General features: G+C 32.8%; 1 protein-coding gene across 1 annotated transcript; it reads right to left on the bottom strand.

Annotated features, from left to right (window-relative positions):
- Nucleotides 1-213: 213 nt before the first annotated feature.
- LOC115885001 lies at nt 214-19,191 on the bottom strand. Its single transcript, XM_030903741.1, has 5 exons — nt 19,186-19,191; nt 18,859-19,044; nt 14,715-14,911; nt 10,735-10,848; nt 214-397 (listed from the first exon to the last, which is right to left on the bottom strand). The coding sequence occupies exons 1-5, from the start codon at nt 19,189-19,191 to the stop codon at nt 214-216; spliced, it is 687 nt and encodes a 228-aa protein (XP_030759601.1).
- Nucleotides 19,192-20,168: the final 977 nt, after the last annotated feature.

Below are 20,168 nucleotides of genomic sequence, written 5' to 3'. Positions count from 1 at the left end.
CGACTCGCACTTGACCAATTTTTTTTGTAAAATAACGCTTCAAACATTTGCAAAAACAGTTTTTGCATATTATCTCCAAACAATATTTGTGGAATAAGACGGGTTTTACAACTTGGCGCCTCATATGTAGCATTGATAAGATACAAGATATAATAATTTATTGATATTATTTACTGACGTAATAAAACAACTACTATATTATTTATTTTTATTTTACGTTACATATAGGACTGTTATTAAATCTACTAAAGAAATTATACATTTGGAATACTTTTCATCACAATGACCACTCTTCTTTCCGACGTCTTCCGCACGAAGTATTTTTTTCGTAAAGCCAGATTGATACGATTCCGTTTCTGCTACTGAACTGTTCGTTTTCTCCAAATCCAGAGACGGTCTATAAAAAAACACAAAAATCTTATTTAAATCGTGACGTATTAAAAAAATTATACTAAAAATCTATCAATAAATCCAATTTATGAAAAGAATCAATAATATAAAATGAAGTCTAAAGGTAGTGTAGTATCAGACATAGCTACTTTGGTTGCGCAGCACCTTAAAAAACTGCGCAACTTGATCTGCTGCAAGTGTGAATACCTAGGCAACCTGCAACGTTGCGATCGCAGCTTGGTTGCGTAGGCTACTTTTTTGTTGCGCGCCGTTTAAGAAATAGCCGTGTGTGAACAGTTGTTGAGGAAGGTTGCAAGTGCAGCAAAAGATTACTAATTGGTTGAAACTTTTACTGTGGACATCAGTGCAGTAGATATTCTGTTGGTATGCCCGAAATGTATACACTTTTTTTCAGTTAACTCCAGGATTTATATGTAGGTATTTAGTAAAGAATTAACTGACAAATTGCGATGTCGTCGAAGTCAAAACAAGCGATTTGGAACAGAGAACAAGTGAAATGTTTAATAGAAGCGGTAGAAGCAAGGGAGTGTTTATGGAACGTAAAAAAAGTCCATTCTACCACAACTAAACGAAAAGACGAGCCGCTATTTCGGAAATTTCTTCTGAATTACATATGCCCGATGAAGACATAAAAAAGAAAATTCACACGTTGCGTGCACAATGTGCACAATATTCGAAAGAACGTTCAAAAATGAAAAGTTCCAAATCTGGTTGCGCAGCAGACGAAACCTACAAAACAAAATGAGAATTTTACGGCATGTCGTTTTTGTCGCCGCTTTTGTTTCGCCGCCAAAGTCATATATAAATATGCCGCTGCTAACATTGTCTCGTCATCCATTTAAAAAAAAACGCAACCGTCTCCCAAAATGTACACACACGATACCTTGAGCTGTGGATGGTGTACTGTTGAATATTGCCTCTCCAAGGCTGCGGCTACTAAAATATGTTGCAAAAGTAGCGCTTTGGTGTGAACATATGAAAAGCATGTAGAGTCGATCTGTAACTTTTTTAGGCAGCTACTGCGCGTTTTTGGCTACTTTCTGCTGGTGTATCAACACTATAATGTATGCAGCTTTTGCAGCGGCTGCAAAAAATGTAGCTATGTCTGATACTACCTTTAGTAGACCTAAAAAATAAATCCTCTATGGGTATTTCGCCACTGCACTGCAAGAGAATATACAAAATAAAATAATTATTTTTTGTAAACACTTCTGCATTAAACCTAAACGGACGCTGCTTGTCAGAAGTTATGTTTACAGTAATACAAATTTGCCTAACAAAGAAAAAAAAAATGCTTAACGTTTCGGAAAGTTATCTCTTTCCGTCGTCGGAAGCAAAAAAAATACAAAGAATAAAGAAAAAAACTATTTAAAATATTTAAATTCAACTATTCGAGAACACTTTACTTTTTTTTAAACAGATACGTCTACAGGAAACCGTTGACGTTCTGTTAAAATGACATTTTTAACTTGATATTTAAACTTCAAAATTAACAATTACTACCTGATAACAATTACTTAATAAGGTAAAACCAAAAAGCCCCAAACTTTCTGTATGATTATTTTTAAATTTTACGTATGTTATATTTATTTATCTTGTTGTATCTATTGTTCTTTAAAATCAAAGAAGCGATTGCCATACATTACTAGCATCTACAGATGCATGAGCAATACATTTATTTGTATTAGATTGTATTAAAAAAGCCTATTTTATTTTTCTTTTAGGTGCTATCGCTTCTTTCATTATAATTTTGGCATTATTAACAAATAATAAAAAAGAAAAGAAAAAAATACACAAAAATAGACAAAAAAAATCATAGACACAATGATAACTGTAGCAGTATCATAGACCGATACTGGGAACAGTGGCAACGCCGCGACTACCGGCGAGGTCGGAGATCAGCTGACGTGCCGGCGATCGATAGTTTGGTAGAAACGGGGACTGTAAATAAGAAACGTGTTTGAGTGTTTTAATATTTTTGTTGATGTATTAAGTTGATTAATTGTTAATTTATTTGTTTAAACTCGACTTGTGAGTATTCATTTCTACATTTTGGCGACGAGGATAAACAACTAAAGGTATGTAAATAATGCACTTACGACAGTTACGACTTTTAACCAAACAAAATAAGATTTTGGTGCATTAAATTTATATTAATAAAGCATAATATGTATGCACTGATGAAAAGGAAAGAAGGCATAGAAATGTATGCAAAACAAAGTTTTAATTAAGCATAAAGGTATGCAATATTATGTTACTTGTTACTTTATGTACATATGTTTGGGGTCCCTATAATAAACATTAAGTTGTTAAAGCATAATATGTATGTGTATAAAAGAGGGGGAAGCATAAAAGGTATGCAATGTGGAGTTCAAATATGCATAAGAGTATGCAATATGTTACGTATTCTAAATAAATAATATCTAAACGATTGATAAAGCATAAAATATTGTTAATAAAGCATAAAATGTTGTATGCAATGTAATATCTAAACGATTGATAAAAGCATAAAATGTCGTTAATAAAGCATAAAATGTTGTATGCAATGTAAAAAAAATGCAATGTAAATCGTAATATAAAACAATATAAAGCGTAATAGGTATGCATAAAACAATGTAAAGCGTAATATGTATGCGTAAAATAAAAGATTATAAAAGCATAAAATGTTGTATGCAATGTAAATCGTAATATAAAACAATATAAAGCGTAATATGTATGCATAAAACAATCTAAAGCGTAATATGTATGCATAAAATAAAAGATTATAAAAGCATAAAATGTTGTATGCAATGTAAATCGTAATATGTATGCATAAAACTATGTAAAGCGTAATATGCATGCATAAAACCAATGAAATCGTTATAATTTGGTAATAAACAAATTCCCAAATGCCAATATTGTTGTTTGTCAAATTGCAGAGGCAACTTGACAACATGGATTTACAAAGGGAAATAAAACCAAATGCACGACGACTGGCAAAAAAATGGCAGCGCAGTCTGGATATATATTTTCTGGCAACTCCATAACTGATGTTAAAAAAAAAAAGAGCAAAACTCTTACACTATGGTGGAAGTGAGCTCCAAGACTTGTTCTACATACTGCCTGGCGCGAATGTCGATAAAACCGTCGAAAAAATAATGTAGGGACATTGCAGTTGAAAAATACAACCCAAAAATTCATTTACCCACTAGTAGATATAAAAAAACATTTTTTGGTAAACTCAGTCTCAAATAGTTTCTGAAAAATAAAATTATTTTTTTAAAAAAGGTCCGATTAAATATATATCTCCGAAACGAAGCACTGCTTACGAACGACATGTATTCTTTGGATTCTGCCAAAACACTGGGGAACTAGTAGAGCAATTCGCATATCGTTTAAGGAAACAGGTAAGCAAATGTAATTTTACACATGATGTAGATGAGTATATTCGATTTATATTATAATATCAAAAACGAACAATGAAAAACTACAAGTTTTCATTTTGAAGCATGACAAACTCAAAGCATCCCACTTCATGAAGTATTAAGCCTTGCGAAAGTATAGAAATGGCTACTTTCGAACATGCGTCGGTTAAGTAGAGCTGGTTAAGTAGAGCAGTAGCATCGTAGGGACTAAAATATTCAGCAAAGTAACTGAGAAATTAACTCAACTGTAACTGGTAAAATATTTACGTTAAGTTAAATTGTTTTTGCAGTCAGGTTTCCCAGACACTTTAAAAATCCGGATATGTCTGGGTAAATCCGGACGTATAGAAACCCTAATAAAAGATATATGCAGATGTTTTTGAAAAAACTTGGGTAGTCCGTGACTAAAACAGAAATCTAAAAAAAAAGTTATTTTTTTTGAAAAATGCCACTGTTTTAGAATCCAAATGGAACCCAGTTTGTCAATGGCTATTTTTACTCGTAATAAAATTTGTCTAACCAACAAAACCATTTAACTTTTCAGGTGGTACAACAAATACACTGACGCGACATCTATAGGGCTTGACCTCGACAAAATTATCATCGAGGGTCATTCCCCCGCCGTCTTTGATGCCGTTTTTTTTTATCCTATATATTTATTATTAGATATAATGGCAATATAGCCAGTTATAATATATAGTTTTGATCACTAAAAATTAAGATTTTTCAACAATGTTACAAGGGGTTCAATTTTACTCTGTAAGAGGATGAAATCACTGGTCTAGCTAATAAAGTAATATCATTTAAAAGAATTTTTGTGATAATATTAATGTGTCTAAAGCCAATGGTAACAAAATTTTATAATATGTACAAATTGATATATCGGGTGCGTCTCAAAAGTGGTTCACCCTTATAACTTTTTTATTTTTATCAGATAAAAAAAAACGATATTTGGTATGTTAGTATATGACATAAATTCCAAACTAGCATTTATAGTGGCAGGTGGCAGATACGTAACTGCTACTATCAAAGCCACCACAAAGTGGGCAGTGACCTACGGCGGCTACGTCGTATATTCGTAGCTGCTAAGTAACTGCGACCAAAATTGGGAAAGATTTTGAGTAGCCGGGTAGTGTCTTGGGTAGTTTTGCCACTAAAAGAGTTACTATGATGTGTTACTATAAAGTAGTCTACTGGTGATGCTACTTATCTGCTACGAAGCTGCCTAGTCGCGGGTTCGTAGCAGCCAAGTGTTTTCCACCGACATGACATGTGGAACTTTCGTTAAACTGTTAAACTTTATTCGCAGCGACCTCTTCAGGCGATTTCACATTTCATAAAAATAAATGTCATGATGGAAAATTATTATGGAAGCCATTATTATTTTTTTCGATATTTATCCTGCGATTTTAAGGTCTTTTGTAGGTAAATTCCAGAACGCAATCGACTTTTCTGAATAAATTAGTGGGTTTATATGACAAAATTTTCGAGCGCCTCTCAAAATATTTCAAATTTTTATATTATTTGCAATAGAAACTCATGAAAAAAAATAATAATAATTTGCTTGAAACTGGGGTCAAACTTTAAAATATTAGTCCACCGTCAGTAATAACAAAATAACTAAGGAAAAAAGTTTTTAATCTAGGTATATTTAGCTTGAAAACGCATAATGTTTGAGCCATTTGGATGTTCATCTAAAAAGTCATGAAAGAATATGGACGTTTAATCCGAAAAATACTTTATAGTTCCATGTGCTCCTACAAAGTACCGGGAACAATAACATATTAGGCCAACTCTACCCGTTTGGACCTTCAAAATCTTCGGATTGATAAAGTGACAATTGTCACATTAAGAAATGCCTAGACGATGACAAGTTGTGGGAATCTGAAAAATTAATACAAACTTATAAACCGTTCAAAACAGAATATTGTTTTCATGAAAATATACTTCTACGGGGACACACCAAAATTGTAATGCCAACGGCCTTACATGGCAAAGAATTGTCACTAAGTCATGAAGGACACCCAGGAAGAGATAATATGAAACGCTTACTACGAGCCTATGCCTGGTGGCCGAAAATATATTGATATATTCCGAATATGTAAAACAGTGCCATGGGTGTGCTTTAGTCACCGTAACGAACATACCCGAACCCCTTAAGATGAGAAGTTTCCCTACTACCCCCTGGAATGACATAGCCATAGACTTCTGTGGGCCAATGCCTAACAATATCTACCTGTTAGTAATCATTAACTATTATAGTCGATTCCCAGAAGTGATCGCCATAAAAAATCACCTCGAGGGATACAACAGAACAACTTCGGAAGTTCTTTTCTCTTCTAGGACTACTCAAGACTATAACAGCTGATAATGGCCGACAGTTTATCAGCAATGAATTTAAATGTTTTTGTAAGGAACATGGAATTACATTATATTCAACCCCACCATAATGGCCGCAAGCAAATGGACTGGTCGAAAGACAAAACAATTCAATACTAAAAAGGCTCCGCATAAGTGCAAGTAAGTACCTCAGGAAGTGATTAGCAAAAGGACCTTCAAAACTACTTTCGGCTTGATAGAAATACCTCACACCCTGTAACTGGCGTCTCTCCAGCGCAACTTCTTTTTGGCCGCGCTATTCGAACAAAAATACCATCCATTGGTGAACAAATAATTCAACACCCTGACCACTGTGAAGTGTAGGATAACGACACAAACTTGAAATCTAAAACAAAAGAATTTGCTGACAAAAGGCGACGAGCAAAGACATCGGATATAAACGAAGGAGACACGGTTCTAGTAAGAGCAGAGAGAAAGGAAAACAAATTTAGTACACCGTATCAAAATGAACTATACGAGGTGATCAATAAACACCAAGGCGATGTTACCTTAAAATCAAATACAACAAGCAATACAATACGGTGAAATATCGCATATTTAAAACTCTACGCTCCCAAGTTATCGACGTCCCCCACCAGTGAAGAAGATGCCCAAGACGAAAGAATTTCTCCACATCCGCCAACATCCTCCAATAGTGAAGAAGAAGCCCAAAATGAAAGCACTTCCCCACAAGGTCTACCTCTTCCAAAGCTAAGGATTAAACTTGGTCCAGACCCTTCGTGCACGCTGATGGATTAATAAATCTCGAAAGCAAAGGAGAGGATGTAGCAGTATCATAGACCGATACTGGGAACAGTGGCAACGCCGCGACTACCGGCGAGGTCGGAGATCAGCTGACGTGCCGGCGATCGATAGTTTGGTAGAAACGGGGACTGTAAATAAGAAACGTGTTTGAGTGTTTTAATATTTTTGTTGATGTATTAAGTTGATTAATTGTTAATTATATTTGTTTAAACTCGACTTGTGAGTATTCATTTCTACAATAACAATACACAATATATACAACTTACAATTCCATACATACGAGGCGTTTCGGAAAAAATAAGAAGGATAGGAAAACAATATAACTAAACCAATGAATACAGAACAACAAACAAAAAATGTAATATACCAAATACCCTGTGAATGCGATAAATTTTACATTGGTGAAATATCTAGACCCATAAATGTTACAATTAAAGAATATAAAGATTATTTAAGAAAGGGAGATTTTCACAAGATTTGTCAGCATTCCTGGGACACAGGCCACAGAATAAATTTTAATAACGCCAAAATTATAATGAAGGAAGCGACAGCCTCTAAAAGAAAAATAAAAGAGGCTTTTTTAATTCAATCTAATAAAAATAAATGTATTGCTCATGCATCTGTAGATGTTAGTAATGTATGGCAATCGCTTCTTTGATTTTAAAGAACAATAGATACAACAAGATAAATAAATATAACATACGTAAAATTTAAAAATAATCATACAGAAAGTTTGGGGCTTTTTTGGTTTTACCTTATTAAATAATTGATATCAGGTAGTAAATGTGTGTGTTAATTTTGAAGTTTAAATATCAAGTTAAAAATGTCATTTTAACAGAACGTCAACGGTTTCTTGTAGACGTATCTATTTTAAAAAAAGTAAAGTGTTCTCGAATAGTTGAATTTAAATATTTTAAATAGTTTTTTTCTTTATTCTTTGTATTTTTTTTGCTTCCGACGACGGAAAGAGATAACTTTCCGAAACGTTAAGCATTTTTTTTCTTTGTTAGGCAAATTTGTATTACTATAAACATAACTCCTGACAAGCAGCGTCCGTTTAGGTTTAACGCAGAAGTGTTTAAAAAAAATAATTATTTTATTTTGTAGATTTTCTTGCAGTGCAGTAGCGAAATACCCATAAAGGATTTTTTTGGAAAGATGAATTTTTGCATTTTTTAAAAAATAAATGTCAAAACATTTTGAAATTAAAAATAAACACAAATGATGGAGTCTAAAAATAAAGCAACGACATATTTCTGTTACACTTCATTAGGTAAAAATAGAATATTGATAATACGACATAATTAGTTTTACGTTGTTCACATTTTTTTATCGTCATTGGAATGTGTATTGTATACATTCTTTTACCGTTTTCAGGAATTCCCTATTTACAAAAAAAATAATCTCGTAAGAAAGACGTATTTTTTTATGGTTTGTAATAACAGTTTGATCTGTTTTGTTATTCTTATGGTGTTTGTTCTATATTTTGCCGTATAGTTCCTAATTAAATCCTAGCTACTTACTGCCGACATTTTTCAAAAACAAAGACATAAATTACCTAAGCTACAACCTCACAGAAAACTTAAATCTTTTTTGGTTTAAATAATTTTAATAACTAAAGTCGTTTGATTTTAAATAATTTCTTTAAATTACTGTCTGTATTAATTTTTTAATAATATGAAATATATTCAAAGAATGATATATTTTTTCAAATTTTCATATTGTATTAATATTTCAGTAAGCTATCTATCAGTGCAGCATCATAGCATCTCATCACATGAAAAAATTCATTAGGTATGTGGACAGAAAAAAAAATCATCAATCGAATCTGGGAAAGTGTTTTACTGGTTTTTTGCAAGTATAATTCTATGCTCTTCAACCCGATAACTGTATAACTAAGATAAATTAGGTTTTTACATTGTTAAATGGAATACATAGGGATGGAACATAATAAACGACAAAATGAAAAATAAGTTTGAAAATACTTCGACAACATTAATAGATGAGTGGTTAAAATAGACGATATTTCACCAAAAATTAATGCCATTTAATAAACAAAATAATCGAGACGCGTGGCGTCGAGATTGACTAATTCTCGAGACAATAATGTAAGATGTCCAAGCCAATAATGTAATAATAAGATGTCCAAGCCAATGTTCTAATATCTAGGCAGTTAGTTGACCGAAAACTGGGATCAATCAGCAGAAATAAAAGCTCGAATAGAAATAGCCAGAGCATCCTTTGTAAAACTCAAAAAATGTCTCTGCAGTGAAGATATCAACTTAAAGCTTAGATTAAGAATGCTAAGGGGTTATTTGCAACTCTACTCTATGGTTCAGAGGCTTGGACACTTAAAAAGGCCGAAATAGAGAAGCTTGAGACATTCGAAAGATGGTGTTATCGGCGTATGCTGAGGATTGCATGGACTGACAAGGTTACAAATGTAGAACTGCGACGCAGAATTCAGAAGGACGAAGGTGATCAGAAGGACGAAGGTGATTAACACCCTTAAAAAGAGAAAACTTGAGTACTTTGGACACATAATGAGAGGACCTAAATATGCCCTGCTGTAGAACATAATAGAAGGAAAGATAAAGGGCAGAAGAAGAACAAGGAAGAAGAAGAACATCATGACTCAAGAATTTGAGGGAATGGTTTGGAATGACTTCAAACCAGTTATTCAGAGCAGCCGTTAACAAAGTTAGAATTGCCATGATGATATCCAACCTCCATTAGGAGATGGAACCCGAAGAAGAAGAAGAGACAATAATGAAAACTTTCCTCCGAGTTTTGTATACTATTTTATTTACAACCACATTATTAATTAAAAAATAAGGACAGTATTTTATTTTGAAAAAAAAATTGTCTTTTTCTGTTTTGGTATTTCCATATCTATAGTTACCGGTACCAGTGGTTGTTATGGCGCAAACCTTCAACAGCAAAACAAACAACCAAGTGACAGTTTTGAATTTATCGTTCACTTTTTCGAATTTATATTAACATAGAAAGCCAGAATGTTGTCGGAAAATTCTGATAATAAAGACTACTTTAATATTGGTACTCCACCAGAACTTACAGAAGCTGCAAAAAGAGCAGAAGCCAGTTTACTTCCAGAGAAAAGTAGGGGGCGATATGAAATAGCATTGAAAGTATACGAAAAATGGTGTGCCGAAAGAAATGCTAAGAATATTGCTTCGGAGACAGTCTTGATGGCATATTTTAGCAACATGGCAAGGCAGAAAAAGCCATCTACTCTTTGAGCTACATACAGCATGATACGGACAATGCTAATTGTTAATATTCTTGTTTATTTTTGTTGATGTTAGATAAGTATTTAATAAAGATATTACAAGAATTTTTGCTTTCATTTTTTTTTAATTTGCTTAATTAAATGAGGCGAGAAATAAGAAAAACCCAGTGAGGAAAATGGGAAGAAATGTAGATTATTTGACACTTTCAAATTTTTTAAAAGTCAGTAATAGTAGTATTACATATGTGGTTTTAAATAAAGTATTTTATTTAGTAGAAAACCGTATCGTGCAATTGCGAAGTCATTATAATTATGACAGAAACAAAGATGTCTAATATTGATACTAACAATTTATAACAAGATTGTTGAATAGAAATAATCTTCCATAGAAACTAAATAAACTGTCTTGGTTTTACATGAGATGCTACAACACTTTGTAGTAGAAGGATTGCGTTCCGAGACTTGACATATTTTACATTCTATGTTTTTGATGGGATAAAATTTACACAAGCAAATAATACTTACGTAAATAAGAACTCTACAATTCTTTCAAGAGTAGAATCATCTTTTTTGTACATTGGTATTTCAGCTATCTCACATATTGACCTGTAGATGCATTGTCTTCCGTGCAATCCAAAGCTAAAAAGTTTATATATATATATATATATATATATATATATATATATATATATATATATATATATATATATATATATATATATATATATATATATATATATATATATATGATAGAATCATAGACTTAAAATAAAATATAGACTGACCATCTCATTCATAAATAGCTGGAACATGCGGTCAGACACTGTCTTGTTATTGTTGTGTTATTGTTTTAGGTTATAACGAGTGCGACACGAGCGATAGATAGGTTGTCTCTGTCGTAACGGTCGTTCCCTGACGACTCTGCCGAGAAACACAACACTGTCTTTCGTTTCTCAAGTACACCTGAACTCTCCGTAGCCGGGTAATCATCATAGCCGGGTAATTTTTTTATTTTAATGAAGCTATAATTAAATTAAAAATATATCGTATTTAAACTTTTTTATATTTTATTAAGATTTAGGAGAGGTTTTTTTTAAATAAAAGTTTAGAAAAAAACGTTTTAGAGTCCAAAAAGGATAAAAATTATAAAATATAATCGAAATAATCGAAATTACGTAATTTTTGAAATTAATAATAAATTATTAATTTTATTCAAACATTTACAACCCCTAATATTAATCAAAACAGGATCTATTCCACAGATATAATAGAATCGGCGACAGGGAGAGAAAAAAATAATATATGATTGTTGTAATTTTTTTTCTGGTTAAGTTATGTCTTATGTAAATTAGAGAAAACATAAATCCAATCCATTAAAGCAAGGAAGGTGATAGGAAGTGGATAAAATGAAAACTACATATATTTAACTCGGTACTGTCTTTATTATACCGGGTGCGTCCCAAAAATGGCTCATCCCCCATAATTTTTTTATATTTTCAAATAAAAAACTAAGATTTAGTATGTTAGTATATGACATAAATTAGGATTGATTGACGCATTCAATTGTTTTGGTCACTTCCTGTTTCATCGGAAATGACTATAACTTTTAATTTTTAAACGGCACCCTTGGTATATTTCTACTTTATTCGATAGAAAATGACACTCTGAATAGAATGACATATGATATGTCAACTTTGACATTTTCGCATATGGTTTAATTGTAATTGTAACACGCGGTTCATAACGACAATTTGACTCGAAATACCAAGTGTGTGGTATCAATATATTCATAAAAAAATGCTTTTTCCAAATATGCTAACGAGTCACCCTTGTTCCATTTGAAAAAATTGACATATGTATGATTAAAAATACGATATGTACATCTTTTAACCGGCCTAGACAAGACACGAAACCTATTAGACGATCAAAACTATTTTTCCAAGGCTCCTTGATTAAAACTTAGTGTTTTTAACAACAACATGGCACCCTGGATTGAAATTTAAAATAGGATTTGTTTTTAAGCGACAATGTCAAAAGTTGACATATGATATGTCATTCTATTCAGAGTGTCATTTTTATCGAATAAAGTAGCAATATACCGAGGGTGCCTTTAAAAATCAAAAGATGTAATCATTTCGGTGAAACAGGAAGAGACCAAAACAATTGAATACGTCAATAAATCCTAATTTATGTCATATACCTACTAACATACAAATCTGTTTTTTTTATCTGAAAAATAAAAAGTTATAGGGGTGAGCCACTTTGAGACGACCCGGTATATTAAAAATATTGTTTCATAATGTAATATCATTTTAAAATTCTTGTATGTTATTTTAGATTCTGATTTGATAATTTTAGAATAAACCGGAATATATTTTAATAAAAACATTATTAATTATTAACAGGGTTATAATTATGATTTTGTTACAATGTGAGTAAGTAAATAATGTAATGTAAGAGAAAAAATTCAGATTTTACATTTTACTAAAATATTATCTAAATAAGCGCCTTTCTACAACAACGCCACTGACTCCCAATGGGTAAATTGAGAGTTGCCTACCGGTCAAAAGTCGTTTCAAGACTTAAATGGATTATTTAAGTCAAATTTCTTGCAAATTTGGCACTGGCAAACCATATTTTATAGTTCTTGAACAGAAAAAGTCAATAAAATAAACACTTAAGGACTACAAGCTAAGAAAATGCGTTAATACAGCCGGGGAGATAGCGGCAACAAAGCTTTACCGCACACGTGCGACACGTACTACAAGGTAATAAATGAATGAATAGGCTCCCTCGCCTCTAATCGGTGTTGTCATATTGTCAAGAACTTATCCTTTTTAAACAGTATCCGACTTATAATTTAGTAGTATAAGGACTATTTAATACATCTGTGGAATATTAAAACCTACTTTATTAAACTGTAGTATTAATATCTCAATATATGTGTATAACAAGAAAAAAAATATTGATAATATTAAAGACGTGACAACATAGGCTGGATGAGGAAGGCTCGGTCGACTGTACCCAGAAGTAAACATGTGTACAAAAAATATTGTTTGTCCGCGTTGAGATGTAAATAGTGTAGTCTATATTTTATTTTAAGTCTATGGATAGAATGCATAAAACTGTTTATTTCTTTACTGTTATCATATCTTTTTTTAACATTATTATTATTGTTCAGAGAGTTTGTAAGATCTCCTCATATTATGCTTCTAACCCCAGCATAGAGTTGAAATGCATAATTATGACGTAACAGCTTTATCAATGAGTTTAACCAAAACAAGGGCACAACAGATCAAGATTTGATTTGGCACTCTATATGACTATTTCATAATCTTGTATGAAATATATCGTATGATCGAAAAAACAACGGCGACATAAACGGATTGGGAATGACAATCGATAATAATTTTTACGAGCCTCTAGGGGCAATATCTAGACAAAACTTGTCAAAAAATAGAAGCAACCAAAAACAAGCTTCACTTCTAAGCCATATCCAGTTGAAAAAATAAATTAGATACCTTAACTAAGATTGATAACTTATGAGGAAAAGAGCTCATAAAATGAAAAATCCTCCTTAATTACTTTGTTTCGTACAATGACTAAAGAATCCAAGGACAAATAACACCCGAGAGCAAATTGTTACATTGTCACCAATTTTCTTAACCTAGTTGTTTGAAGAGATATTTATATTTTTTGATAAATGTTTTGACTACGCCTATGGTGTATACAGTGGTATCATACTAATTAATTACGAAAAAAACGTATTAAAATGTTAAAAAAATGTACAAAACTAGTGTATCAACGTATAGCACACAGCAAGTACATATAATATCAGAAAAATAATTATCGAATTCAATAAGAAAACTAAGAAAACGCTAAAAAGGTGGAGAGGACTGTTTATTTACCTATGAAACATAACACCTGACTTTTTCTTATCGCTGCTTCTTTTACACTTGGAAGCTGAACAACTAATCACCATTGTAATAAAGTTTATACAAGGTTCACTACACACAAACTATTAAAAATCGCTAAAATTGTCGCTGGTGACCAGCTGATGACTCATTCCTTGCCATCAAAAGAATGGCGTCTAAGGTCACAAATTCTGCTGCAGCCCGTATACCGGCGTTACATGTCCTTATATTCTTTAGTCATTGGTTTCGTATATAACATAACCTAATTATTAAAATATTTCTAAAATTTCCATTAGTAAACATATATCTTAAAAAATATACAAGTATTAAGATTCACGACAGGATAAAATGGATTAATTTTTATAGAGGCTTACTCATTTAGGTACTCAAGTAGGACCTAATTAATTATGTATAATCTTTATTGTCTTTTTTAAATTAAATTGGGAATTTGTAATATATGCATATTCGTTCAAAAAAAACTTTTTTGTATTTTAACAAGTAAAAAAACAATAATTTAGCAGTAAAACATTAAAAAATAGAAATAAACTTAATTTTCAGATTTAGTTTAATTATTTAAAAAAAATAACTTACCTAGTTAAAATTTTTGAGAGGTAATCGTAAAATTTTACTCTTGGTAAATCAAAGTTCATGGTATTAGATCTCACAGCTATCGTATTTGGAACAAAGTCGCTTATATTTTTTGGCAAGTTGTACTGCGACTGAAATCCCCATGTAAGATTTATGGATCTTCTTGGCAAGATGAATGGCACTGACAATCCATAAGTGAACTAAAAAATTTGTAGTTAATACAGAGTGTTTCAAAAAAACATGTGCCATCTCACGTGGGGAGATTGTTCACATAAAAATATGATTTATTTTTTTATATCAACATGCATAGGTCCGATTCTGCTTTGTTTGGTAACTACAGGGTGATATATATATATATATATTTTTTTTCTCTCAGCTTAAAGCCGGTTTTAACGACTAAGTCGGGATAATTCTTATCAACGGCCTAATGGTGGTTCAACACACTGCGAACGATAGAACAGGTAGAAAGAATTGTGGACTTCTGCATGGTAGAGATGATTCTTTCCGGGTTGTGAAGTTGGAGTTTTTAAGGCTTTGAACAAGGTTTACGTATACTAGGCCGTTACAGGTAAGTATTATTGGTAATATAAAAGTCTTGGCTCAAATCGTATATCGCTTTTAGTTCTTGCGCCAGTGCTTCATATTTTGTGATTTTCTCTTTTCTTGCATTTTTAATATTTTCGTCTAGTGGTATTGTGATATCCAGCAGGTAAGCATGTTTTTGTTTTTTTATAGAAGACTACTATATCAGGTCTATTATGCTGCACAGTACGATCTGTGATGATGTCAGTATCCCAGTATACTTTTACGTTTTCGTTTTCTACTATTTTTTCAGGTAAGTATTGGTAGGCACCCGGTTGTGCCTGTCCAGATAATGCCGCGGTGCAAGATAGGTACATCCAGAGCAGATGTGTTGAATTGTTTCCGGAAAGGCATTGCATGGTCAGCATCTGTCATTAGGTAAGTCCTTTTTGGTTGCGACTATTATTTTTAGGAAATTTTAGTTGGTATTTGCTGGTCTTGTATAGCTATAATAAATCCTTTGGTCTCAGCTCTGAGCTCTCCATCTCTGAGAAAACAATAATGTAGTAATGACAGATTTCGGTCAACGTCTGGGTTATATAAGTTGGATGGATATCTTCCGTGCAAGGCTTTCCCTTTCCACTCTTCGATTAGTTCCTCAGCACCCATAGTACCTGCAGGTAATCTTTGACCTGCTAAGTTTAAAGGTGTGAAATTCCTGTCGGCGGTCTTAATAGCTGAAAGGAGAGGGTCATTTGATTGGTCAAAGTAATGCTGCAGACTTCTGATGTGCTTTTCATGCATAGCAATGAGACTAATAATTCCTCTTCCACCTTTGTCCCTGGCATGTAGAGTCTAATGGTTGAAGCATGGGGGTGGTGCATTCGGTGCCTTGTCATTGATGTTCTGACTTTCCTATGGAGAGACTCCAGGTCGGTTTGTGACCATTTTAGAACTCCGAATGTATTAAGAATTACAGGTGCTGCCCGCACATTGATCGCAGCTATTTTATTCTTCGCATGAAGCTCTGTTCCCAAGACTTTACAAACCCTCTTCATAAATGCATCCTCCGCAGTCTTTTTTATTACTCCATCATCAATTTTTAGAGCTTGATAGATGAGCCAAGATATTTGTAGGTTTCACCCAGATGTAACGGTGAGAATGTTATTTCATTAGTTAAAATAATCTCGTTAGATTCTTGGATTTTCCCTTTTTTACAGTGCAAGAATGCACATTTTTCCATACCGAATTCCATACGAACAGCTTGGCTAAAGGATGCTACCGGTTTATTATAATTTAAGTGTTTTTAAAGAGATATTTTAATGTTAAAAAGTGTCGACAGATTTAACAGGGACGTGCCTATCATTCAAGAGTTAGAAACTCAAATTGATGCAGAGGGTAATCCAGTTTTACAGGAGGATTTGTTAACATTCCAGAAGGACGGTGCTCCACCTCATTTTCTTCCGGTCCGACAGTGGTTAAACTAGAGATTTCCGGGTACGTGGATTGACAGAAGTGGACCAATTGAATGGCCTCCAAGATCACCGGATTTAACACCTTTAGATTTCTTTCTTTGGGGACATCTTAAATCCAATCTTTATAAAACAACCTACTAATATTGATGATTTTAAAAGGCGAATTGCAGTCAATCCCCGGTGAAGTTAGGGAGGAATTTGAAAACAGACTCTATTATTGTTTATAGGAAAATGGAAAACATTTTGAACAACTTATAAGATAGGGCGTAAGTGGCGTAACCTAATATTCTAATCATTTGTACTACAAGGAGATCCACTGCAATAATTTTTGTGTAAACACTAGTCTGAAAACCAAAATCTCAATACAGACATATTTATTCGGAAGATATTATTCGGAAATCTCTGGAAAAAAAGCAACAAAGTAGGATACCACTAAAAAGAGAATTAAACCTTTTTTAAAATGTTGTGCCACTTGACCCCCATTTCCCCATTTGAGATTGTAAGGGTGACATCTACCCCTCCTAGGGGGTTGAAAGAAAAAGGCTAAAAATATTCATTTAAAGTGCCCCCCTTACAAATAAAATTGACGTGTCTTTCCGATTTTTCATAATTTTAACTGCAAGAAAGATATTAAGGGTGGGAACTTTTAAAATTGACAAAGTGTATATTTTAATAACCTACCACTAACTCTATCTACTACTACTTCTAACTGCACCAAACTATGCATTTCCGCACCCATATTTATAGCAACTTTTTTCATATTTTTTGATGAGGAATCAATAAGTACTTATTTAACACTTTGACCAGTTCATGACATTAAAAAATTTTAAAGGTGTAGACGTGAATTAAGGCAAGTTAATAAATCTGCGTTTATTGCAGCAAGAACGCCAAAATTGACAAAACATCATGATAATACTTTTAACCAGCATTAAACGGCCTTCACAATTTTGGCAACAAGAGAAAAAAAAAGACAGTAGCGCACATCTTTTATTCAGAAAAGTATTCCAATCAAATTTTTTTTAGGTTTAAAATATATCGCACTTAAAGTAACTTTTACCCTCAAAATTTCAATCAAATCGCCAAAAGCACTTGAATAAAAATTATAATAAACGAAAAACAATGAATACTTTAACCCCCTGCAGCTACAAAACAAAGCAGAATCGGACCTATATTGATATAAAAAATAAATAATATTTTTATGTGAGAAATCTCCTCACGAGAGATGGCACATGTTTTTTTAAACACCCTGCATATTTAATTTTTCCACTGATTTGGCTAAAACTAAAACCCTTCTTAAGAATTAACCATCAATTATTAACCACAACACTAACGTTTCGAGACCAGTTGATGGTTCAAAGTAATCTGTAGGCATGTCCTTCTGCAATAAGATTTTGATGAAGTGCAATAAGACCTCTTGGATTATGCGTTGGATGTTTATAGTTGGCTCAGACGATGTTCTGCAACTTGGATGATTACTTATATCGATGCCTTTGGGTATGAGTTCTAGCATATGTTTTTCTTGAAGTCTGGCTTAAAAAGACCATCAAAACGAACCATCAACTGGTCAAAATTTATCACAGTCATAAGACAAAGATCAAAAAATATTGCTGCATTTATCCTAACATAAACAGTTTTAGTAAAACCCATTGGCGTAACTACTGGGGGTGATCGGGGATGCCGGCCCCCCCCCCCATTTACAGCTGGGCACCCCCCAGAGAAATCCTGAATTATGACTCTTGGCTACGTATTAATTTTTATTTGCTTGTGATGCAGTAAAAATGACGTTTTCTAGTTTTGTTTAGTTAATATTATTTTGTTGTGTTTAAAAAATTTGTTAATATTTTTTTTTTTTAAATTTGTAGGTATTTAAGTAATCTACGGGAACACGGTTTGATAACCAAGTCTATGAAATTTATTGATAGTGAAATTCATGTAAACGTTTTATTCAAAAAGTGTGTTTTTTTAAATTATTTTTCATTTTTAAGAAAACAAACGCCCTAGGCTCCCCTGGGCTCAACACCAGGCCCACCCCAGGATAAATTGCTAGTTACGCTAATGGTAAAACCACTAAACAAAAGTCTTTTTTCACGTTATCAGGTGCTGTCATTATGTTGCAGAGATTAAAAACTAGCATTACTTAATTCTCTTACCTGTAAGACTGTATTTCGTGGAAATAATAGATAAAATGATCGTTTGGATAAGTGATGTTCACTGTCGCAATCAGTTAAAAGACAGAAAATCACAATAATAACAAACAACTGCCTGAACATATTATTTAGTGGACTTGCTTCTGGACAAAAACTACCGTCAAAATGCTTAATAATTACTAATAAGAACTAAAACAAAAATGCATACTCTTTTTTAAATCAGTAAATATGGCTGGATAAAGAAATAGTGGAGCGGTTTTGGGAGAATGAGATATCGATCTTTTAAAGTTCTGGTAGTCAAAACATAAATTTGGGCCATAACAGATTTACGGTCATCATGATAATTAATATATCGAGATATTATTTTTAGTATTTAACTCTTTTTTAAATTATAAATGTTGGGAATTTACTCTAATCCTAAAGTTCAACAATTGGTTTGATTAATTTTTTAACCTGTTACATTTTTTATATTTTATTTTTGTAATTACAAAATTAAAGACTTTAATAAAAAAAACAACTTATTGTGTTGGTAAAATGTTAATTGCAGTTACTTATTAGATTCCCTTGCAGAGCTGTAAGCTCACAGAAAACTTAAATCTTTTTTTGATTTTAATCATTTTAATGACTTAAGTCATTTAATTTTAAGTCATTTTTCGAAATCCGACTTAAGACTTAAGTTTTTTTGAAAATGATTTGTGAATGCAATATAAAAATCGGAGAAGAACTATTAGAATACGTAGCGGAATTCAATTACCTCGACAGTTTAATTTCGGAAAAGGTCGTCAATATCGACTCTGACATTCAGCACAGAATTAACAGCGCCCCAAGAGCATTCTGGAAATTAAAAGACAGGGTTTTCTACAATCATGACTTGAGCACAAAAACGACACTTGCAGTGTACCGGGCAATAATAATCCCCACCATATTATATGGAAGCGAAACCTGGGTGCCGTACCGCCGACACACGAGCGCATTAAACAAGTTGCAACAGACACCTTAGACAACTGTTAAGAATCAAATGGTATCACCATGTCTCAAACGTATCAGTCCTTGAAAAAGCAAGCTGCGAGAGCGCTGAAGTCATGGTTACTAAATCCCGCTTAAGATGGGCTGGTCACGTATGCAGAATGCCAGAAAACCGCAGACTAAAATCTCTGCTTTACGGTGAACTTGTAGAGGGTAAGAGGAAACCGGGTGGATAACTCAAAATATACAAGGACATTTTCCACGAAAACTTAAAGGGGATTAACATGCAGAATGAGTGGGGAAGAAACAGTTCACAATACAACTCAATGGAGAAGTATTGTAAACTC

The sequence above is a fragment of the Sitophilus oryzae genome, unplaced genomic scaffold (genome assembly GCF_002938485.1).
Source record: "Sitophilus oryzae breed Bouriz unplaced genomic scaffold, Soryzae_2.0 scaffold_359_pilon_pilon, whole genome shotgun sequence".
NCBI lineage: Eukaryota > Metazoa > Arthropoda > Insecta > Coleoptera > Curculionidae > Sitophilus > Sitophilus oryzae.
This window is presented reverse-complemented; position numbering and strand designations above follow the sequence as displayed.

Coding starts and splice junctions, on each gene's coding strand:
- LOC115885001 (XM_030903741.1), bottom strand. Junction 14,912..18,858: donor CACGAAATACAGTCTTACAG/GTAAGAGAATTA, acceptor CAAATTTTTTAG/TTCACTTATGGATTGTCAGT. Junction 10,849..14,714: donor CTCTCAAAAATTTTAACTAG/GTAAGTTATTTT, acceptor TAAACTTTTTAG/CTTTGGATTGCACGGAAGAC.